The sequence below is a fragment of the Macrotis lagotis genome, chromosome X (assembly GCF_037893015.1).
Source record: "Macrotis lagotis isolate mMagLag1 chromosome X, bilby.v1.9.chrom.fasta, whole genome shotgun sequence".
In the NCBI taxonomy this organism is placed as follows: domain Eukaryota; kingdom Metazoa; phylum Chordata; class Mammalia; order Peramelemorphia; family Peramelidae; genus Macrotis; species Macrotis lagotis.
The window spans coordinates 652,938,062-652,959,565 of record NC_133666.1 but is presented as its reverse complement, the minus strand read 5'-3'; the positions used below and the strand labels follow the sequence as shown (position 1 = coordinate 652,959,565).

The following is a 21,504-nucleotide window of genomic DNA, read 5'->3' as shown; positions in this document are numbered from 1 at the left end:
GAGTGTACTGGTATCCAAGGCTGGAGTAATCCCTGGTCTGCTGGTCTCCCACACTGCCAAACTACTCTGTAGATTTTCACTGTCCCTGGTGCTGAATTTAGTCACTGGAGCAACAGAAGAAGTATCCCCTTCAGGAGATGTGGGCTCTGTAGGCTCGGGGGTAGGAGGCTCAGCTGGGTTTGTCTGGGATCCAGGCATAGGGTTGCTTGTCATTTTCCCCACAGAGGGGTGAGGGAACAGTTCTGGAGTAGCTGCTTTCTTCGCTTAGGTTAGGCAGAGAAGAAATAGAGGCACTGTCAGGCCAAAAATTTATTTCTGTGCTTGGGGAGTGGATATGTTCTCTATGAGTGCTTCCAGGGGTGTCTGTGTCTCTGGGAAAGTACTGGACACATTTTTGCCTTCTGTTGGTCCTTCTGTAGACACCAAGAAAGTGCTTGTATCCCCTCCAGCAGATGTTGGAATGATACTGGGAGCAATGGAGGTCTGAGCAGTTGAGTCTGACTCTGTTCCTGTCTGAGCATCCCACTTCTCTGGAGTGGTTTGCCTCATAGACCTGATGTCTGTGGCTGCAGGAGTTGAGGACACAGGCAAAGTGGAACTAATTTCAGTCCCTGTGGCTGAAGCAGTGGTATGGAAAGAATCAACTGGAGAGGGCCATGAAGTCAAAGAGGTACTGGGACATTCCCTGTGAGCTGTTTCTGCTATAGTTGCATCTATAGGGAATGTATAGGAAGTTTTCCCAACTGAGCTGATCTTTCAGGGAGCACTGGAGTCTAAGTAACTGTGGGTTCTACTGAGAGTAGAATGTTAGCAGTGCCCATGGTGACTTCAAGAGATGTCTCAGATGAAGCTGAGGCTTCTGTGGGGGAGGGCCTCATTCTCCTGTACATCTCAATCCTGAATCATGTGATAGAGGCCACAGTGCAAAGAAGTTGGGTAGGGATGAGTATGGCTATACCTGGAGTCCATGGCAACTATCTCTGTTGCAGTGCCTAAAATGGAATCTCTCACAGTGGGGTCAGTCATGGGGATGTTGGCAGGCTCTGGTATTTCCCTTGTTGCATTAGACATAGCTGTGGTCCTTCCTACCTCAGTGCTTCCAGTGGAGAGTCCTGTGACCACTTGGTTGGGAAATACCTAAGTTTATGAGGAGGGATGTAGTCATTCTGACAGAGATTCCTACTATTCTCAACAAGATTTCTTTGGGATATCACCCAACCTCACACCATTCACATTCCTCACCAATACTCAATATAAGCACCTAGTCTCGGACAAGCACTTCCAATTTCCAAGCAAATGGGATCCTCTGCTACCTTAAGGAGCTTGTCTACCTTGAAAATTCCTCATAATAGAAGCAGAACATTACTTCCATGGATCTGGCCTAACAGTCAAATACAAAATAGGATGAGGAACCTAGGCTCATTTAGATCAAGTCTTTTTACAGTATTTAGTGTACAGTGTAGTAGATTGATTGCCTGATAGACATTAGTCCTGGTACCAAATTAGCAGTTTCCACTGATATAGATAATTGGATTTTTGAAACTGTCTCCATATCTAGTTTTTCTGGGGCCAGGATATTTAAGAATAGATATTGATTAAGATAATCCTATAAATCAACTTACAGGGGTTGGGAAAAACTGCCAACCAGAGCAAGATTTTTCCTTGTCCTGAGTTGGGATTAGAAGAGTTAAGCTTGGGATCAAATGAAGTATTAAGTCTGTGTTACATTAGTTAATACCCTGATCATGTAATAATAAGGATTATGTTTTCTTTCACACAAAAATTTCACTAGCAATTTCTCTAGAACCTCCATTAAAACAATATATAACCTGAAAGAAATTGGGCCAGTTCTGTGAAACTTGATGACAAGCTGTCTTCTGAGGTCTGACTTTCTCAAACTATAAAGATAATTCTATCTATCACTGATGAAGAGCAGGAAAAAGGGTGTAAAAATGATGAACCTTACCCCCACCCCCAAGAGAAGGTATAAATGAGACTTGTACTTACTTGTGGGATTGCCAGCAGACAAAGTCACCAGAGAGTCACTTGTCAATGCTGCAGTGCCTTTTGTGGCTTCTTGACCTGGGACTTGTGTGATGGCCACCACACTAGCCCCACCACCTTTAAAAATAAATGAGGGATTCAATTGGGTAATGATTGAACAAGTTATAATATATGATTGGTGATGCAATGGACAGAGCTGGGCTTGGAATCATAAAGACGTATCTGAATGAGTCCAAATCTGACCCCAGACAGAGGCTGTGTGACCCTGGGCAAGTAGTTAACCTTGTCTACTTCATTTGCTCATCTGTCAATGAGCTGGGGAAGAAAATAGCAAACCACCCAAGAAAACCCAAAATTGGGTCGTGAAGAGTTGGTCATCACAGAAAAAAAAATGATTCTAGTACAATGGTAACTTGTCTGTGGCTGCAGGAGTTGAGGACACAGGCAAAGTGGAACTGATTTCATCCCTGTGGCTGAAATAGTAGTATGGAAAGAATCAACTGGAGAAGGCCATGAAGTCAAAGAGGTGCTGGGACATTCCCTATGAGCTGTTTCTGCTATAGTTGCATCTATAGGGGATGTATAGGAAGCTTTATGCTACAAGAAATGATGAACAGGATGATCTGGCAAGACTTGGTGCATAGTGAAGATCTGATGCAAAGCAACCCAGTAGAACACTGTAAGCAGGATCAGCAATTAAATTGTTGTTCAACTGTGAAAGGCTTAGCTATTGCAAACAATATAATAATCCAAGATAATTGTAAAGGATCCATAATGAAAAATGCTATTGATCTCCAAAGAGAAAACTGATGAACTATGAGTGCAGATTGAAGCACACTTTTTGCCACTTTATTTTTCTTGCTTTTTTGCAACATGATAATATAGAAACATGTTTGACATACTTTCACATGTATAATAAGTATTATGTTGTTGCCCTCTCAATGGGTGAGGGAGGGACTGAAAGAAGAGAGGGAATTTAGAACTCAAAATTTAAAAATGAATTTTAAAAGAAATGGATAGAATCCATAGATCCATAGATCAGTAAAATGTGAGACTTGTGGTACACTATGAAAAAAAATGTTGTCCCTATATGTCCTTTTTGTAAAGCCCCAAATTGCACTTTTCTGTTCCTTCTTCCCATTTTCTTGCAGAATATTCCTCTGTGCAATCCTGACAATCATTAGAAGCATTGGACATGTCAGCATTTCACCAAAAAAAAGAAGAAAATTACCATAGCACCTGGGTCATTCCAAGAGAGTGAACAGGGTGTTTGACCACTCATTCAAAAATGGCTCAAAATAGAAATCCAAAGAAGAAAATGTCATGAAAAAAGAGATTCTTGTGGCAAAGGAGATGGCTTCTTGAGTAAAGTTCTCCTGATTTCCCAAAATCATATGGAAAAGGAAACCAGACTCAGGTATCAGTATGGAGAACACAAGTCATGCCAAATAATCAACAAGCATTTGATCTACTTACCAAGTATTTTAGTAAGTACAAGGAATAAAAAGACATTGTGATATGACCATTCTAACAAAATAAATGACATTGCTGTGGGCTCTTCTGAAGTCAGGAAGAGTTAGAGGTTTATAATGCCCAGAGGAATTGAAGCTTCAGTGGGAGAGTTTCTTCTGTGCTTCTCAGGCTTGAGTAAATAAATACATAGTCACTAGCTATTCTTTCAGAGGCTACTCTCATAATATTCTATATATGGGCATATATGGTCACCAGGACTTAAAGTATTATTAAAACTCCCCTCTTTCGACTCTTGTTTCTGAGCTTTGTTCCTGAGCTTTGAAGAGGAATCATCAGTGAACCTCCAAATGGGGAGACAGAAGGGAGGTAGCTACTTGCCTGTGGGAATAACAGTGGATCCAGGTGTCAGGGGTCTCTTCATCAGTGTTGCTGTGCTTCCTGGAGCTCCATGACCTGGGGTATGTGTGACTGGTACCACACCAGCATCACCACCTTCAGGAAGATGAGGGGAAAACCTCAGTCGCAAAAAGGGAGATACCCTGTTGTTACTGATTGTAAAATCCCACAATAAATGGAATCACAATTCCACCAATAAGAAAAGGAGAATCACTTTAGCACATCTCCTCCCATGGAGATGAGGAAGTGATCACACCGATTCAACAGATAGAGCATTAAAGTGACCCAACAGAAGTCTAAAAAGGGAAAGGACAAGGGAAGAAGAATCTTCCTGTCCTTTATAAATACATTAGATCTCCCCCTCCCTGGACAGATACCACCCAGTTCCTTCAAGACCACACCCCAATCCCCTCCTTGGAAGGCTTACTTAAAATATGCTTACTTGTGGACAGGGTGGAAGTGGAAGGTACTTGAGCATAAACAGAGGCCGTCCCTGCCCTGGCAGTACTGTCTTCTGTGGCCATGGGAGTTGGGCTAGAAAATGCTGATGTCCAGAATCCCTCTGTTCTGAGTGGAGGCAAGGTAACATCTAGAGTTGGTGTTCCCCCTGAGCTCTTCACAGATTCTGCAGTCAGACTGGCTGAACCTGAGTCCTCTAATGAGGTAGTGGTCCCAGGAGGACCCATGCTTGTCCAAACCACAGGAGTAGTTAAGGAAGGAGAGGGACCCAGACTTGGGCTTGCAGATTCATGGATGGGTCTTTGAGTTCCTATTCCCTGGGAGGGTTCCTCTACTGTCATGTCAGCCGGACTGTGAGTACTTGTTTTTACTTGTGATGAGGAGCTGGCTGCCAAAGGAACTAAATTTGAGACAGTTTCCATATCCATTCTGATAGAAGCTGTGATCTTTGACAGTGGAGAGATAAAGGTCACAGCAGAGGCAGTTTTAGCCTCCAAGGTAGATATACTTTGACTTTCAAATCCTTGGGTAGTTGTCCCTGGTGCTGAAGCAGTGACTTCAGAAAGCATTTTGGAAACAAAAGGAGCTGAGCTGGTACCTGTTGCAAGTAGTTTCTCAGTTGGCCTAGTAAACAATTCTTGATCAGAGCTTGTTGTTCTCTCAGAACTAGTGTCGTGTATCATTTCTGTCCTTGAGGTGGTGCCTTTGGAAGCTTGGCTCTCCTCCAGCCCAGAGATCAGAGTGGAATCTGTTATAGTCACTGTTTTAATAGCCTCAGTTGTAATAGAAGAAAATGGGAATTTTATGGCACTCTCCTGTGGAATTCTGGTGATAATTAATGGACTTTGAGTTTCAGATAGGTCAGCCTGTGTCACAGCTCCCGAACTTGATCCGGGTCCAATATGGATAGAATTCACTGTGGTCACCTCTGGCCACATGGAGGAAGGACTTATACCTCTGAGAGTCATAGGCTCAGAACTTTTTGGAATCTCTACTAGACTTGTAGTAGGGGGAGTGGCTGAGCTCATTTCAGTTACTGTGTTGAGCCCTGGAGGAGCTGAGGTGATACTTTCTTCCACTCTGTCTATAATAGAACTTTCTGTGATTTCTGTGGTTAAGTTGGTCAGAGGCAACTCTGAGCTTTTCTCTAAGTCTGTAGTTGGGACACCATGAGTAGTAGTGCCCAGGGGAGTTGAGTCAGCAGTGGTGACCATTAAACCTCTAGGATTAGTGTCTGAGAACATTGGAGCTTTAGTAGAAATGGTAGTCAATGGGGCATTTGTGCTTTTTTCTGGCACTGTACTTAGGAGTTCAGGGCTGAGAGACACCACAGGGGAAAAAGGGACAATGTCTGTGTGTTTAGTCTTGGGGTTAGCTGAGCTCATGTTTTCAGTGAAGGGAGTAACTCCAGATAACATTGCAGGAGTTGAAGAAGAGAGTGTCTCCGGCCATGTAGGTATGATATCTTTCCCAGTGATGGTGGGAGTCCTGGATTCAGCTGTGGTAAGTGAAGGGAAAACTGAATTTTGTTCAGGGAGAGCCATAGAGTTGGTGTTAGTAAGCATGGCTGAGGTTACTTGAGCATCTGTACTGTGCTCTGCAGGAACCATAGAGATGTCACTAGTCATCTTAACTGTGACAGTATTGACTGTGCCCTCTATGGTCAATGGAAGACCTGAGGTCCTCTCTGAGTCTCCATTTGGTACTTCATAAGTTAGAGTCACCTGTGGAGTTGAGTCTGTAGGGATACCTGAAGTACTTGGTGCCTCTCCCATAATAGTGGCCGAGGACACAGGAAGTTCAGGTGATGAAGTGATGAGGGAAGTGCCTGGACCACTCTTTCTCATGGTGCTTGGAAGCTCTTGATTGGGAGTGGTCTTGGGATAGAGAAAGACCATGTCTGTGACCTTGCTGCTGGGGACTAGAGGTGTTACTTCAGTCACAGGAACATCAGAGCTCATGTCCTCAGTCTTGTAAGGAACCTCAGGTAAGGTGACTAGAGATGAAAGAGAGAAGGTCTGTGGTAAAGCAGACATTGTATCTGTACCAGACATGGTGGGATCTGTGACTTCAGCTGAGGTCAAGGACCAGGAAACCTCTGTTCTTATTCCAGAGATGCTGGTGATGGAGACAGCAGGTGCTAGCGTAGTCTTTACCAAGGATGAGTCTGTTTCTCCTTCAAACCTGGTTTCAGTAGAACCTGGGCTATGAAATGGAGTTATGTAGACAGCTGGCTCTGGACTTGATCCTCTCACAGGACTTGATATGAGGTTAACTGTAATCTCAGAAGGATCAAACTTCCCGGGAATGAGTGTACTACTATCTGAAGCTGGAAAGCTGCCTGGTCTGCTGGTCTCCCTCACTGGGGTGCTGGTGGAAGCTAAACTACTCTCTAACTTTCCACTGTCCCCAGTGCTTAATTCAGTCACTGGTACAACAGAGGAAGTGATCCTCTCAGGAAATGTGGGCTCTGGGGCAGGAAGCTCAGCTGGGCTTGTCATATATCCCACAGAGGGTGAGGAGACAGTTCTAGAGTAGTTGGTACTTTCAGTTGGGCTGGGCAGGGAAGAGGTTGAAGTCCTGTCAGACTCTCTTGTAGAGGAAATGTGTTCTCTCTGAGAGATTCCAGGGATTTCTGAGAAGATGTTGGATGCTGTTTTATCTTCTGGTCCTTCTGTAGACACCAAGAATATGCTTGTGTCCCTTCCAGCAGATGATGGCATGATGCTGGAAACAGTGGAGGTCAGGGCCTCTGAACCTAACTCTTTTATTGTCTGTGCTTCCTGTTTCTCTGGTGTGGTTTCCTTCATAGGCAAATCTGGGCTTGACCTGGTTTCTGTAGCACTGATGGTTGTAGGAGATGATGACAGAGGCAAAATGGAGCCCATTTCCATTCCTGGGGCTGAGACAGTGGTATGGAAAGAATCAACTGAAATAGGCCATGGAGGCAGAGTGGTGCTGTGGCTTTCTCTAGGGGATGTTTCTGCTGCAGGTATGATGGTAGTGAATGTAGAAGAAATTGTTCCAGATGAGCTGGTCTTTAAGGGACCACTGGAACTTGAGCTGCCTGTGGACTCTGCTGGAGTCATTAAGAATGTGGAACTTGCAGTGCCCGAAGTGACTCTTGAAGATATCTCAGGTGGCGTTGAGGCTTCTGTGGGAGAGTACATGGTTATCCTGGGTATCTCAGATCTGGGGTCATCTGTTACAGTGACCACAGTGGGAAATGGGGCCCAAGTTGGTATTATACCTGGCATAGTCTCCATTGTGAATGTCTCTATTTCAGTATCTAAAATGGAATGGCTCGCAGTAGAGTCAGTCATGGGGATGCTGGTGGACTCTGTTGATTCTCTTTCCAGATCAGACTCACTCACATTCTTCAAAGTCACTGTGCTTCTCGTAGAGAATCCTGTGACCAGAGCAGTTGGTTTAAGTGTCCCTAAGGGTTCTTGGGGGAGTGTAGAATTATTTGCACAGAGATCCTCATTTCCCATAAAGACTCCTTCTGGGGAAGCTAGGTGGCATGGTGGATAAAGCACCGGCCTTGGAGTCAGGAGTACCTGGGTTCAAATCCGGTCTGAGACACTTAATACCTAGCTGTGTGGCCTTGGGCAAGCCACTTAACCCCATTTACCTTGCAAAAACCTTAAAAAAAGACTCCTTCCTTCTTAGGGAGGACAATCAAACCCCAACCTATCACATTACTCTTCAATGCTCAACTTTTTCCCTGACAAGAACTTTCAACAACAGAAAATATTCTGCTCAGGACTATGACCTAATTCCCTAGGGTAGGTGCCACAATGAGAATCATTACATAATAAGAGATCAATGTTTAGGTGAATCTCTCCGAACATTTTGGCACAAAATAAGATGGGAACCCAGATTCAGGTTGTTGTTGTTTTTGCAAAGCAATGGGGTTAAGTGACTTGCCCAAGGTCACACAGCTAGGTAGTTATTGAGTGTTTGAGGCTGGATTTGAACTCAGGTCCTCCTGACTCCAGGGCTAGTGCTCTGTTCATTCAGACAAGCTGCCTGGTAGATACTTGTTCTAATTAAAAAAAAAACAATTAATAATCACTTTAAGCATCAGATTAATGTACCACTTATGTACCACTCGCTGTTTTAGGTGCTGAGCATGTATAGAAAAGAATGGAAGAAAAACCTGCCATCCTATAGCTGACTTTTATCAGGGCAAGGAATTATATTCGTGTGTGTGTGTGTGTGTGTGTGTGCAAGTAGGTACAAGGCAGGTACCAGTAGCTCTTCATCCAAAAGTTATTAACACAACATATTTCATGGCAAAAAGTAATGTGGCAGAAGAAGCTGCCCAATCTTGCAGGCTAATTGCAAACTCCCCCATCAAGTGTCCTGTTCTCAGACTGTGAGGATGAATCCATATCTTGCCTCAAACCTGCAAAACAAAGACCCAGGAAGGGTGGCTTCCAGCACAAGAGAAAGAAAATAATTATTTACTTACCCATAGGACCTACAGTGGACTCAGGTGTCAGGGGACCACTAGTCAGTACTGCCATGCTTTCTGGTGTTCCATGGTCTGGAATATGTGTGACAGGCACTACACCAATCTCACTACCTGTAGGAACAAGTGAGTATATATGTCATCATGGGAGGTGGAAAAATCAATATATTATCTGTTGTGTTCTGACTATAAAGTCCAAAAATCTGTGCTTTCTTTAGATCATCTCTCACACAGCTGATTGTTCCTCTATTATCCCACTCACACTTGTCTTCAATCTCTGCCTGTCTACTGACTGCTTCCCTACTACCCCATCTGTAAAATACAAAACTAAAAACCAACAAAAGTCTTCATTTTATCCATCTGTCCCTGACAGCTATTATTCCTTATGTCTCCTCCCTTTTTAACTTTACAGTGTAGTTTTTAACCTTATCATTAAAATGAAATTATCCTGTCTAATATTATTCCAATCTCTTAAATGCAAAAACAAATTAACTTTTTCTTGGTCCTCATTCTCCTTAATCTCTCTGCAGCCTTTGACACAATTTTTGATTGATAACTATATTTTGATACCATATTGATACTTTTGATATTATCACTCCATTTTCAATAATACTCTTTTCTCTAGATTTTTAATGACAATACTCTCCTGGTTCTCCTTCTGTTTGATTCCTGTTCAGCCTTTTTTTCTGGATCCTCACCTAAGTCATAAATAATAGTCATGGTTGCCCTACAGGTCTGTGAGTTGAGGCACTCCTCCCTTTAACTATGAGATTTCACTCAATGATCTCATAAACTCCCATGAATTCAATTATTATCTCTATATTGATGATTCTCAAATCTAACCTCTGGTGATCTCCAATCTCACAACTCCTACAGGACAACTGCCTATTGGAAATATTTAACTGGTATCTTGTAAACACTTTGAATTCAATATGTCCAAAACTTAACTCATTATCTTTTCTCAAAAAAACCTTTCTTTTTAACTTCTCTTTTCAACTTCCCTCTGATTGCTTTTCCTTCATTCTAGAAGATGACTATAACATCAAAGTGCTGAAATCATGACAAGTGAATTGGATTTGAATGAGAGGGCATTATGCTAAGTTACCAGCCAGAGCCATCTCTTCCAGAATAAGGATAACTAGGGATGGTTCTAGATGCTAGGTAATCAGGGTTAAATGGCTTGCCCAAGGTCACGTAGCTAGTGTCAAGTGAAGCCAAACTTGGACTCAGGTCCTCCTGACTCCAGGGCTGGTGATCTACCCACTGCATCACCTAGTTTCCCTATGGCTGTTCAGGGTATTATTATCTTCCCAATCACTCAGTCTCATAATCCCAAAGATCATTCTCAATTACTCACTCTCTCACCACCATCCCAATACTATCTTGCTGACAAGATCTATAGATTTTGCTTTCTTAACCTCTCTCCTATATGCCCCTTCTCTCTTAAATCTCTGTCATCATTCTGGTAGCCTTCATCACCTCATGCCTGGACTATTACAGCAGCCTTCTGGTTGATTTTCCTATCATAAGACGCTTACCACTTGTAGTCCATTCTTCACTCAGCTGCCAAAGTGTGATTTTTCTAAAGTCTAGGTCTGACCATGTTATTGTCCTTTTCAATAAGCTCCAATGGCTGGCTTCCTATTACCTCAAGCATTAAATACAACATCCTTTGGGGCATTCAAAGCTCATCATAACCTGCCCTTTTTTCCCTAATCTCGCACCATACACCTCCTTTCCCCCAGTGATACTTGTCTTCTTGTTCTTCCTTACACTTGCCTTGCTATCTCCCAATTCAGAACATTTTCTTTGGCTGTCTCTGATCCCTGGAATTCTTTATTTCTTACATATCTGACTTCCTTCAAGGCCCTGCAAAGGATAGTCCTTTGCATTTCTTTGTCTCTCCTGTTAACTCTTGCTGTAGCCTCTGGGGTTAAGATGATTAGAGAGACTATCTCTTGGTCTCTGGGCTGTAGTTGTTAGAGGAGTCGAGCCAAGAGAGGTACCAGTGAGTCTCATCCCACAGGAGCATTGTTTAAGAACATAGTTTCTTTAAGAGAAGAAGAAAAATCGTCCTAGTTGGACCAATCTTTAAGGGACCATTGGAGTCTACACTGGCTGTGGGTTCTACTAGAGTCATGGAAATTATAAGGCTTACAGTGCCATGGTAATTCCAGGAGATCCCTTAAGTGGGATTCAGGCTTCTATGGAAAGAGTACTTGGTTCTCCTCTGTATTTTAGGCCTGAGATTACCTATTACTCTGACCACAGTGAAAAGATGGAGTTTGAATAGTTGCTGTATCTTTAGCTGTCTCCATGATGACTATTTCAGTTGCAGTATCTGAAATGAAATCTCTCACAGAAGAACCAGCTATGGAGATGCTGGAGGATTCTGTTGATTCTCTTTCTAGGTCTTATCCACTCACATTATTTAATGTGCTTCTGGTGAAGAATCCTGTGACCAGAGAAATTGGTTGATATGTGCCTAAGGGTTGATAGGGGAAGTTTGGAGTCATTTGGACAATTTCCAGTTACCTCTCAGAAGGAATCCTTTGTATTGAAGATATCTCCCAATCGCCCCCACCTCATTTCCCCACATTCTTCAGTTGAGCATCAATTCCTGGACAAGTCGCATCTTCATTCTAAAGATTCTACCAGGGACTGCTACACATTGCTATGCTAGCCTAGGGGAGCCATATTAGTCTGTGAAGGAGCTATCTGAGTGAACCTATCCTATCATAAGATTAATTTTTTAGGTCTCGAAAATCCCGGTAAGACTTTTGGCACAGATATGGACCCATACTTTACTACAATTCTACTGCCATCTGCAGCAGGAACATGAATTAGTATTAGAAAATTAGGCTAGATTCAACTGACTGATAGGTACCTGTCCTATTCCTAACCAGTCTTTCTTCAAAATTGTTATGAGATCACTCATTATCAGATATAGCAATGAGATAGGAAAATCTGGATACCAAAATCTGGGACAAATTTCAAAAGAACATGATTCAATCAACACCTCTAATGCTTACTTCTAGTGAGACTTTGAGCAAAGGGCCACTCTGGTTCTGCTTCCTCTACTTTAAACACATTTGCACTAGATGGTTGAGGCTCCTTCAGGTTCTAGATATGTGATTCCAAGTGAGCAAGCGAGATAGTGAAGCATCTCAAAGTCATGTCCTTATGAGCATCAGAAACTTAAACTTAGAGAAGTGATGTCTCACAGGGGACATAATGGTTGTCTTAACCCATTGAAGAGTCTTGTTTGAAAGAAAGATTCCACTTTCTTTTTTTGTCCTCTGAGAGCAGAACAATAGCCATGGGCACAAAGAGGAAAAAGATAAATTCATGCTTTAGGTCAGAAAACAACTTTCTAAAATGAGAGCTACTCCAAAGTGAAAGGGATTGCCCCAGGAAGTGGTGGGTTCTCCTTTAGCAGTAGAGACACTTGTTGGCTAGGTTGGTGTGGGGATCCTCCTGCAGCTATTGGTGGGACTGGATGATCAAGTCTCTTCTAAGCATGAAATTTCCTGATTTTCAACCTATTATTTTTGATGGTTTGAAACCTAAACCCAAATCCCATGCTCAGAAGCCTATTCTTCTAAAGTTACAAAGATGGACCAACGAGTCACTGCCAAAGAGCAAGAAGAAAGAAAAAAGAACTATCCACTTACTTGGGGCACTGACAGTGGGCACAGATATCAGGTATCCACTTGCTAGAATTGTAGTGCCTTCTGGCAATGCATAGTCAGGAATATGGGTGGTGACAGGCTCCAAACCACCTGTAGAAATGTAGAAGGGAAGGGCCCTAGGATCAATCATGTCAGATTCCTGGGACACTCAAAGGAAATTCATTGTCCCTACTGACTGAAAACCCCAAAATACGTGCCTTCTATTATGTCTTCCTTCATACTGACTAATGGAAGTTTCCCTTCCAAATTATTATTTCAGTACTGAAGAATCCCATTATATGTAGACTGGAGTGATTATACTTGTCTAATAGGTATAGCCTTGAAGTCAAGGCCCTAAAATAACCCAAATCCAAAAAGAAACTTTGAAAATGATAGAAATGCCTTTGCCAGGTATGATTCTCATTCTACCTCAGAGCCCACCCATCCATTTCCTCCAAGGTCTCATCAACATCCCCTTAACAGGAGGTTTAATTAGAAATCTGCTTACTTGTGAACAGGGTGGAGCTGGTAGATATAGGGGCAGAAACAGAATCTGTCCTTGCTCTAGCACTGCTGCCCTCAGAAGCTGTGGATGCTGGGTTGGGAGGTGATGATGTCCAGGTCTGTCCTCTTGCTGGAGACAGAGTAACAGCTAGAGCTGATGTTTCCACTGACCCTGCAGTCGAGGTAGCTGTTCCTGATTCCTCCCAAGAGGGAACAATCCCAGGGGAACTGGAGGCTTTCAGGGTTGCAGAAGTGGTAACAGTAGGAGACATATTTGGACTTGACCTTGGAGACTCATGGACAGGGGTAGCAGTTGCTGTTTTTGTGGAGGGCTCCAGGGAATATTCATCTAAGGTGATATCATCTGGACTTGGAGAGCTTGTTTTTATTGGTGGTGACATAGTTTCCAGATTAATGCTGATAGAAGCTGTGATCTTTGACCACGGAGTGATCAAGGTCACAGAAGGACTGGTCCCCACTGTTGGGGCTGTGCTGGCTTCCATGGTAGCTGTGCTCTGACTTTCAGACTCTTCAGTACTTGTCCTTGATTCAGTGACTTCAGAAAGCATTGTGAAAAGAGAGGTTGGTGAGGCAGTGTCTGTTCCCAATGATTTCTCAGTTGGCAAAGTGGACAGTGCCAGATAAGCACTTGTTACTTTCTCAGGACTACCAGCTTCTGTCCTGAGGCTTTCCAAGAAAGATGGCAAAGTAGAAGAGATCCTGTTGGCCTCTGAGCCTGAAGTGGTATCCATGGAAGTCTGGATGTTTTCCAGTTCAGAAGTCAGAGTGGAAGCTGTTATGGTCCCAGTTCCAGTGGTCTCAACTTCAGGAGGAGAAAATGGGGATTCTGGGTCACTTCTCTGTGGAACTTTGGTAACCAATGCTCTTTGAGTTTCAGATGGTTCAGCCTGAGTCACAGCAACCAAACTTGATCCAAAATAATCAGGGATCACTGTGGTCACAACTATTTGTTGAGTGGCAGGATTTGTCTCTCTGGGAATCATGGGTTCAGAACTCGTTGGGATCTCTCCCAAACTGGTACTTGGAGGCAGGACTGTATGTACTTGAGTTTCTGGACTGGACTCTGGGGGAGCTGATATCACTCCTGTCACCTTGGTTGTATCAGTGTTAGCTAAGGTGGCCAGAGGGATATTTGAACTCATTTCTGAGTCCGTATATGGGACACCATGAGTCGTAGGCCCCAAGAAAGTTGAGTCAGCAGAGGTATTCAATTGGCTTATTCTTGTAGAAGTAGTGTCTGAGAACATAGGAGTATTAGAAGTGATGGTCAGTGGGACATCTGTATTGCTCTCTGCCATTATACTTGGGAGCTCAGGACTAAGTGTAGTCATAGGGGTGCTGAAGGACATAATTGTTTTTTCAGTGACAAGGGTAGTTGAGCTCAGGGCCTCAGCCACATGAGTAACTATAGATAAGGCTCCTGGAGTTGGAGGGAGAGTCTGAGGCCAAATAGTCAGGGCATCTGTTCTACGGGTAGTGAGATTCACAGCTTCAGCTGTAGCAGAGGGCTGTAGAATAACTGAGCTTTGTCCAGGGAAAGCCATGGAGCTTCTGGCAGTGGGAGATAGGGTTGAGTGAGTCTGATCTTCTGGGGAAGCTGAAGACATCTTTTCCATCACTGTGGTTGTGAAAGAACTGGCTGTTGCCACCATAGCTGGGGTGGTCAAGGGGAGTTCTGAGCTCATTTCTGTGTCTGTATGTGGGATACCATAAGCAATGGTGCCTGTGAAAGTTGAATCAGCAGGGGTGCTCAGTAGACCTGTAACAGCTACTGAGGACATGGGAGACTGAGGTGAGGCAATGGTTAATGAGACATCTGTACTGCTCTCTACCACTGGTCTTGGACTATCAGTAATCATAGGAAGATGAGCTATATCTGTGACCTCTTTGCTTTTGATGAGACTTTCTGTCCCAGGAGTAGTTAAGCTCATGTCCTCAGTCCTAGAAGTAATCCCAGATAAGGCCACTGAAGTTAAAGGAGAATGAGTCTGTGGCCATGTTGTGATAATATCTGCCCCCATGCTGGTGAAATCCATGGATTCAGCTGTGGTGAGGGCCTGAGAGTTGAGTGTGCTTTGTTCAGAAAAAGCCTTAGATCTGGTAGTACTAGAAGGTACGTTTGAGCTTACTTGAACATCTGTTTTGGGCCTCAGAGGAACTGAAGACATCTTTTCTGTCCCCATGGTTGTGACAGTGCTCTCCATGGTCACCATGCTCAAGGTGGTCAAGGAAAGGTCTGAGGTCACCTCTAAGTCATCAACTGGAATATCGTGAGTTGCTATCTCCTTTGAAGTTGAGCCATTAGAAGTACCCAATAGTTCTAGTCCTCCAATAGTGGTAGATGGGAACATGGAAGATTCAGATGATAAGGAAGTGGTTGGAAGGACACTAGTGCTGCTCTCTGTAACTTTCCTTGGGAGTTCAGAGCTATGAATGATCCCAAGAAAAGGAGAGACAATGTCTATAACCTTGCTACTTTGGATAGGACTTGTACTTTCTTCACTAGGGGCAGCTGGGCTGATGTCCTCAGGCAGGTGAATAATCCCAGATGAGGCTATGGGGGGTGAGGAACTACGGATCCTTGACCAAGAAGAGGTATTGTCCATTCCAGTCATGGTAAAAGAAGTGTATTCAGAAGTGGCAGAGAATGAGGTGCTGTCTATTCTTTCTCCTGCAGAAGTCACAGAGCTACTACTAGGAAAATTATCAATGGCTGCCATTGTTGACGCAGGGGACAAGACTGTTTCTGCTCCAAGCCTGGACCCTGTGGTAAGGAGGGTGTGGTGTAGAGTGGCATAACCATCTGGCCCTGTGCTGGACTCTCCAAAAGGGCTTGCCTGGAAGTCAGATGAGGTCTCAGCAGGAGAAGTTGTGCTAACCACTGATTCTGCAGCACTGCCCCCTGAACTCATCTCAAACAAAGGGGTAGTTGTAGAGGTCAAACTACTACCCAGCTGCCTGTTGTCATGAGTGATGAAATCTAGGGTCTCTCCTGGTCTGGTACTAGGAGGAAGAATTTTATCTGTAGTCATTGGTTCAGTTGAACTGGTCCCCCCATCAACATGTGAGATCTCAGTGGGTTCTGTGGCAGGAGGTATAGTTTGGTTTGTCAGGGTTCCTGTCCTAGAAGATAAGGAAATAGTTGTGGAGTTGAAGGCTTCCTGTATTCCATCATGGGAGGCAACAGTGGATATTGTCTCTGGCCATGGAAGGGTTGGGTGTTCTGTGGAATGTGCCTGCTCTTTGGGAGTTGCCCATGGTTTGTCTGTACTCTCCACAAAGGAAACAGTCATTGTTATGAGCCCATTTTTTCCTTCTGTGGATGTCAAGGATGAAAGTATGTCTCCTCCAGCAGCAGTTGGGATGGTGCTTACTGCAGCAGTGGTCCAGGCAGTTGAGTCAGATTCTGTTCGTGTCTGGATGTCAGACTTCCCAGGGGTAGTGACCTCAGCTTGCACTGAAGTTGGTTCAGGGCTTTCTGTTAATGAAGGAGAGGAGGACAGAGAGGCAGGGGGACTGGTGTCCATCCCTGAAGTTGAAGCAGTTGTCTGAAGATCATCTGGTAGAACTGACCTTGATATTGGTCCCAAACTGTGGCTATCTACGGTATCTATGTATTTTCTAGATGTGATCCCTGGGAGAGGAGAGGAAAGTAATCCAGGCAGACTGGTCTTTAATGGAGTACTTGAGTCAGAGGTAGCTGTCGGATCATCTGAAGTCAAGGGGAGCAAGAGACTGCTGGTAACCTTGTTCATTCCTGAAGATATCTTGAGCACATCAGTGACTCCTACTGAAGAGTTAGATTCTGTAGATGTCTCATTTCGTTGGCCGTTTGTACTAGTAGGAACATGGTGGCTGATGGGCCGAATAGAAGGAACTGTATCCATGGCAACTGCTTCTGTTGGAGCATTTGAAAGAGAGACTCTGACAGAGCTGATCACAGAGATGGTGGTAGGTCCCAGGGAGTCTCAGGGTATGGGAGGTGAGACTCCTGCCTGTGTGCTATTTCTGGGAAATCCTATGATTGAGCAGTTGGTCGGGAAATGTGTAAGAAGTTAGGAAAAGAAGGAGGGAAAGCTAGTCATCCTCATTTTTCTTCACTTTGGAGTGAAGTGGAACAATTTCTCTTTGGCGTACTACCCCTAACACTTCACTGTTTCCTTCAGTGGTTCACATGGGCACCTCTTCCCTGATAAATTCATCCACCAAAGAATATCATTAGGTACCATAACTAATGCTACTCTGAGTGACTACAGTCTCACGGGGGGACCTGCTTCATCCCAAGACCCATCTTTTAACTCTAGAGAATCACCTGACTTCAAAAGTGCTTGGGGAATGAATGAATACATTTATGCATAAAGAATAAAAGAATGAATTACATGAGGAGAAAAGCATTTACTGGGGGGGGGGGGGGACATAAACAGTATTAATTCATAGTTGAAATTCCTCTGATATTCAGTCCAGGAACATGAGACAAAGAATTGGGCTGGTACATCAAAAATTCCAGAAATTAAGTTTGCTTAGACAGGGACCTGGGTCATGAGTCATCATCTCATTTGAAGTTGAGCCAGAAGTACCCAAATAGTCCCAGTCCTCCAGTAGCAGTAGCTAAGAGCATGGTAGATTTAAGTGATAAGGAAGTGGTTGGTAGGCCACCAGTACAGGTCTCTGTCACTGTCCTTGGGAGTTCAGAGAGATAAGGTGGTCCCAAGAAAAAGAGGGACAATGTCTATGACCTTGCTGCTTTGGATGAACTTGTGCTTTCATCACTTAGTTAAGGACAGGTCCCAAAGCAAACTAGGTCGATATCTTTGATACTTGACTACTAGCTTCCAGTTCTCATTAGAAATTTAGCAATATAACAAGATTCTGAAAAGATAGGGTTTATTCTTATCAATATCTTTATTTTATCCCAAATAAATTCTAGACAAAATATAGGTGAGAACAAGGAATAAAACAAATGCTCAGACAGAAGAAATCCTAGATTGGCCTGCTCTAGTTGGACTGCAGGGAAGTTGCTTCCCTTGAGCAAACTCAAAATATTTTTCCCCAATGGGAAAAGGGGGTCATATATGATATGCTCAGAAAAAGGGAATCAAGAAAGCAATAATTGCCACAAGGGCCTAACTCCCCCTTCAAAGACCTCTTCATTTCAGACTCTGGAGGGGATTCAATGTATTATCTCTAAAGAGTAGGATGAAGGCTCTATAGTACAGGAAGCAGAGAGTAGGTTTGTATTCACCTGCAGAACTGAGTGCTGGAGGGCTACTTGTCAGTGCTACAGAGCCTCCTGCTGCTCCTTGGTCTGAGATTTGTGTGATGGGCACCACATCAACTTCTTTGTCTGCAAGAAGGAATGAAGGGAAGGCCTGAGGATCGGTTTTGTCTGACTCGTGGTGTCCATAAAAAGGCAAATGCATGGTTCCCACAAAGACTAATTCATAGCCAAAGATGGTGTGCATTCTGTTACTTATTACTACTTATCCTGACTCCAGGAAAGATCCACCTTTCAAAAATACAGCTCAGATCTACACAATTCCACATTTACCTAAAGACCATATTCAGTTTTCACCAACAAGTAGGGGAGTCACAAGGATCATGAGACCACTCTCCTGTGCAGTGATCCGAGAGGGACCAGGCTTGTTTAATAGACATAGTTCTGAAGACAGCTCAAAATAGAGACCAGGAGAGGAAAAGCCCAGGTGAGAGAATTTACCCATGAGGCAACATGATAAAATGATCTCTGGAACTAGCAGAATCTGAACATGGGTTCAATTCCTGGCTTAGATACATGGCACTGATGTGACATTGGGCACTTGGCTGGGTCCTTGGAAGACAAACGAATGCCCCTCTATACCTCAGTTTTCTCATCCATAAAATAAGGGATTTGAGAATCATCAGTATAGAAATAGTCATGAAATCCATGAGAGCTACTGAGACCACTAAGTGAAATAGTAATAAAGGAAGAAGAAAAGAGGGTCCAGGACAGAGCCCCAAGGGATACCCATGGTTAGTGGGGCATGATCTGGATGAGGATACAGCAAAGGAGACTGGGGAGCACTTGGAGAGGTAGAAGAAGAAACAAGAGAAAGTGGTATCCTGAAAATCCCAGTGAGAAGAGAGTGTAAAGAAGTGTGTCAGATAAATAATAGCACCTACCTCTCACAGGGTTATTATAAGCATCAAGTAAAACAACATGCAAAATCCTGACATTTTAAGCACATATATAGGCATCCAGAAGTCTTGGTATTGAATGATTCAATTAACTTTCTAGTGGTTCTAGCCACTGAGGTCAAGCCTGATTCAGCATTAGCTTCTGTATCCCTGGTCAAGGTAGTTTCTAGGATATAAGGCTTCTCCCTGGGAGGGTGGTCTGTTCTTGAAGGAAGGTGGAATCTCCCCCAGTCTGTTGTTGGGTGGTTCTGTTAACCCAATTTAATCGCCTAGTGCACTAAGATTTAGAGAATACCTTGAATATGCTATCTCCAAAGATTCAGAATGGAGATAAACAAATGAATATATCCAGGAGGAGCCCCATAATGAAAGCTTTTACTTACCCGTGGGACTGATAGTGGACCTGGGGACCTGAGAATCGCTTGGTGCCCATGGATCTTCCGATACTCCCTGTTCTGGAAGAGTGATGGTTGCCCCACTAGCATCAATGTCTAAAGAAAAGGATGAAGGAAGGAGTTAGGACTCAATTATATCAGAAGCAGTGGAGGGCAACAAGGCTGGGGAACACCCTAATCCTTTTTTACATTCCAGAACAGAGTGACAGACCATGATCTTGGGCATCAATATCAGTTATTTTCTATTATCTTCTCTTGCCTCCTTCTTCTGCCCTCCCTGGAGCCACCTAGATCTAGAAAATGGAAAATAGCCCTCACCACTCTCCAGAAGGGTTGTTTCTACATCATTCTACCCCCCACAGCTTCCCATTTCCATGATGTCAACTAGGAAAGATATTCAAGTTCATTTAAATTATCTCACAGGGAGACAAGATGACTACTTCTAAATATGCCCTACAAAGGAGTCTGCCCCACAATCTTAAGAGGGCCTCTGGGCTGCTCCCAAAACCCAGGGCCCATAGCTAATCAATAGAGGGGGGAAAATGGATTATTTCAAAACATGTGCCCAAGAAGCATTTAGTAAGGAGCTAGTATATAGCAGGAACCATGGAGGCACTGGAGATACAAAGATGAAAGTGGCACTGCCTGCCCTCAAGGAAGTTACATTCGATCAGGATAAAACAGGAGTGTAAAACCAACTATACATACAATATAATAGCCCAAGAAATGAGAATAAAGTTGCTAAAATCATAGTCTAAAGATAAGCACACTTTTGAGGAGGGCCAAGGTGAAAGGAGAGAAAGAATAGAATAAATGAGGATGGGGAGAAATAGGATGGAGGGAAATACGGATAGCAATAGCAACTGTGGGGGAAAAATATTGAAGCAACTTCCCTGATGGACTTATGATAAAAAACGTGAGACACCCCAAAGATAGAGCTGATGGTATCCAAACACAGACTGAAGCATACTTTTTACCCCTTCACTTGAGATTTTTCTATCTTTGTTGGGGGTGGGTTATGTTTACCCTTACAACAAGACTATTGTACTAATGTGGGGGGAAAAAAGAAATCATGATCTAAGAAAGACCTAACCAAAAGACAAAGTCCTATAAATTTTTAGGAAATGGCTCATGCCTAAAGAAGGGAAATAAAAGTCTCAGATGGACTGAGTGACCATCCAACTGAGAAAGGGGAGCAAAGATATTTCAACTTACCTGCAGTGCTGATGGTGGGCATGGATGGTTGAGGACTGCTCTCTGGTCCTGAAGTGCCAACAGCTGATGCTGAAGGAGGAATACTCCTGGTAGGCACCAGATTCTCATTGATTCCTGAATGAAAGGAGAAAGAAAGACCCAGGGATCAACCATGTCAGAAGACTAAAGACCATAAAGGAATCAAATGCAGACTCTGCAGCTAGTATCATGTGCTTCCTCTCAATCCTCAGAGGCAGTTAGGTGGGGTCATGGAAGGGTGCTGGGCCAAGAAGAACTGAATAGAAAGCTAGCCTCAGACACTTACTGGAATGCCTGCCTGACTCATCTGCTTCACCTTTTAGCCCAATCTTGGTGGGGCCCAGAGTTGTACTACTGACAAGTTTAGAGATCAATCAACTCAATAGAAGTCAATTAAATTCTATTTGACTCAGTTTCCTGCACCAAAAAAAAAGAATATTAACAGTGTTTACTTCACTGCAGGGGGGCGGGGCTATGAGAATAAAATACTAGCATTTATAAAAAGAACTCAGGCTAGCACTAAATAAGGAATAATAATGTTTGTCCATCATTTTCAAAAAGGACTACGACATCAGGGAGGTGATGCCATGACAAGCACATGAATTGGATTTGGGTGAGGGAATGCTGGGCTATGTCATCAGCCTCATTTTTTCCTCCAATCACTGGGGTCCACTGGCCAGGTATGAATCAGGACAAC

The 21,504-nt window shown here is 43.6% G+C and overlaps 1 protein-coding gene across 30 annotated transcripts in view; it reads right to left on the bottom strand.

Annotated features, from left to right (window-relative positions):
* The window catches only part of MUC16 (mucin 16, cell surface associated), a 210,977-nt gene that overhangs the window by 114,043 nt on the left and 75,430 nt on the right, over positions 1-21,504 (bottom strand). For 25 of the 30 annotated variants that reach the window (XM_074204972.1, XM_074204993.1, XM_074204994.1 and 22 more), the window contains 9 exons: positions 20,790-20,903; positions 19,563-19,670; positions 18,248-18,349; positions 12,989-16,903; positions 12,484-12,591; positions 8,810-8,923; positions 4,316-7,741; positions 3,856-3,969; positions 2,008-2,121 (listed from right to left, as the gene is read on the bottom strand). In XM_074204972.1, coding sequence (XP_074061073.1) covers positions 2,008-2,121; positions 3,856-3,969; positions 4,316-7,741; positions 8,810-8,923; positions 12,484-12,591; positions 12,989-16,903; positions 18,248-18,349; positions 19,563-19,670; positions 20,790-20,903 — 8,115 coding nt within the window. The remainder of the gene's footprint in view (positions 1-2,007; positions 2,122-3,855; positions 3,970-4,315; positions 7,742-8,809; positions 8,924-12,483; positions 12,592-12,988; positions 16,904-18,247; positions 18,350-19,562; positions 19,671-20,789; positions 20,904-21,504) is intronic. The other 5 variants (XM_074204973.1, XM_074204988.1, XM_074204990.1 and 2 more) reach the window with 5 other exon arrangements.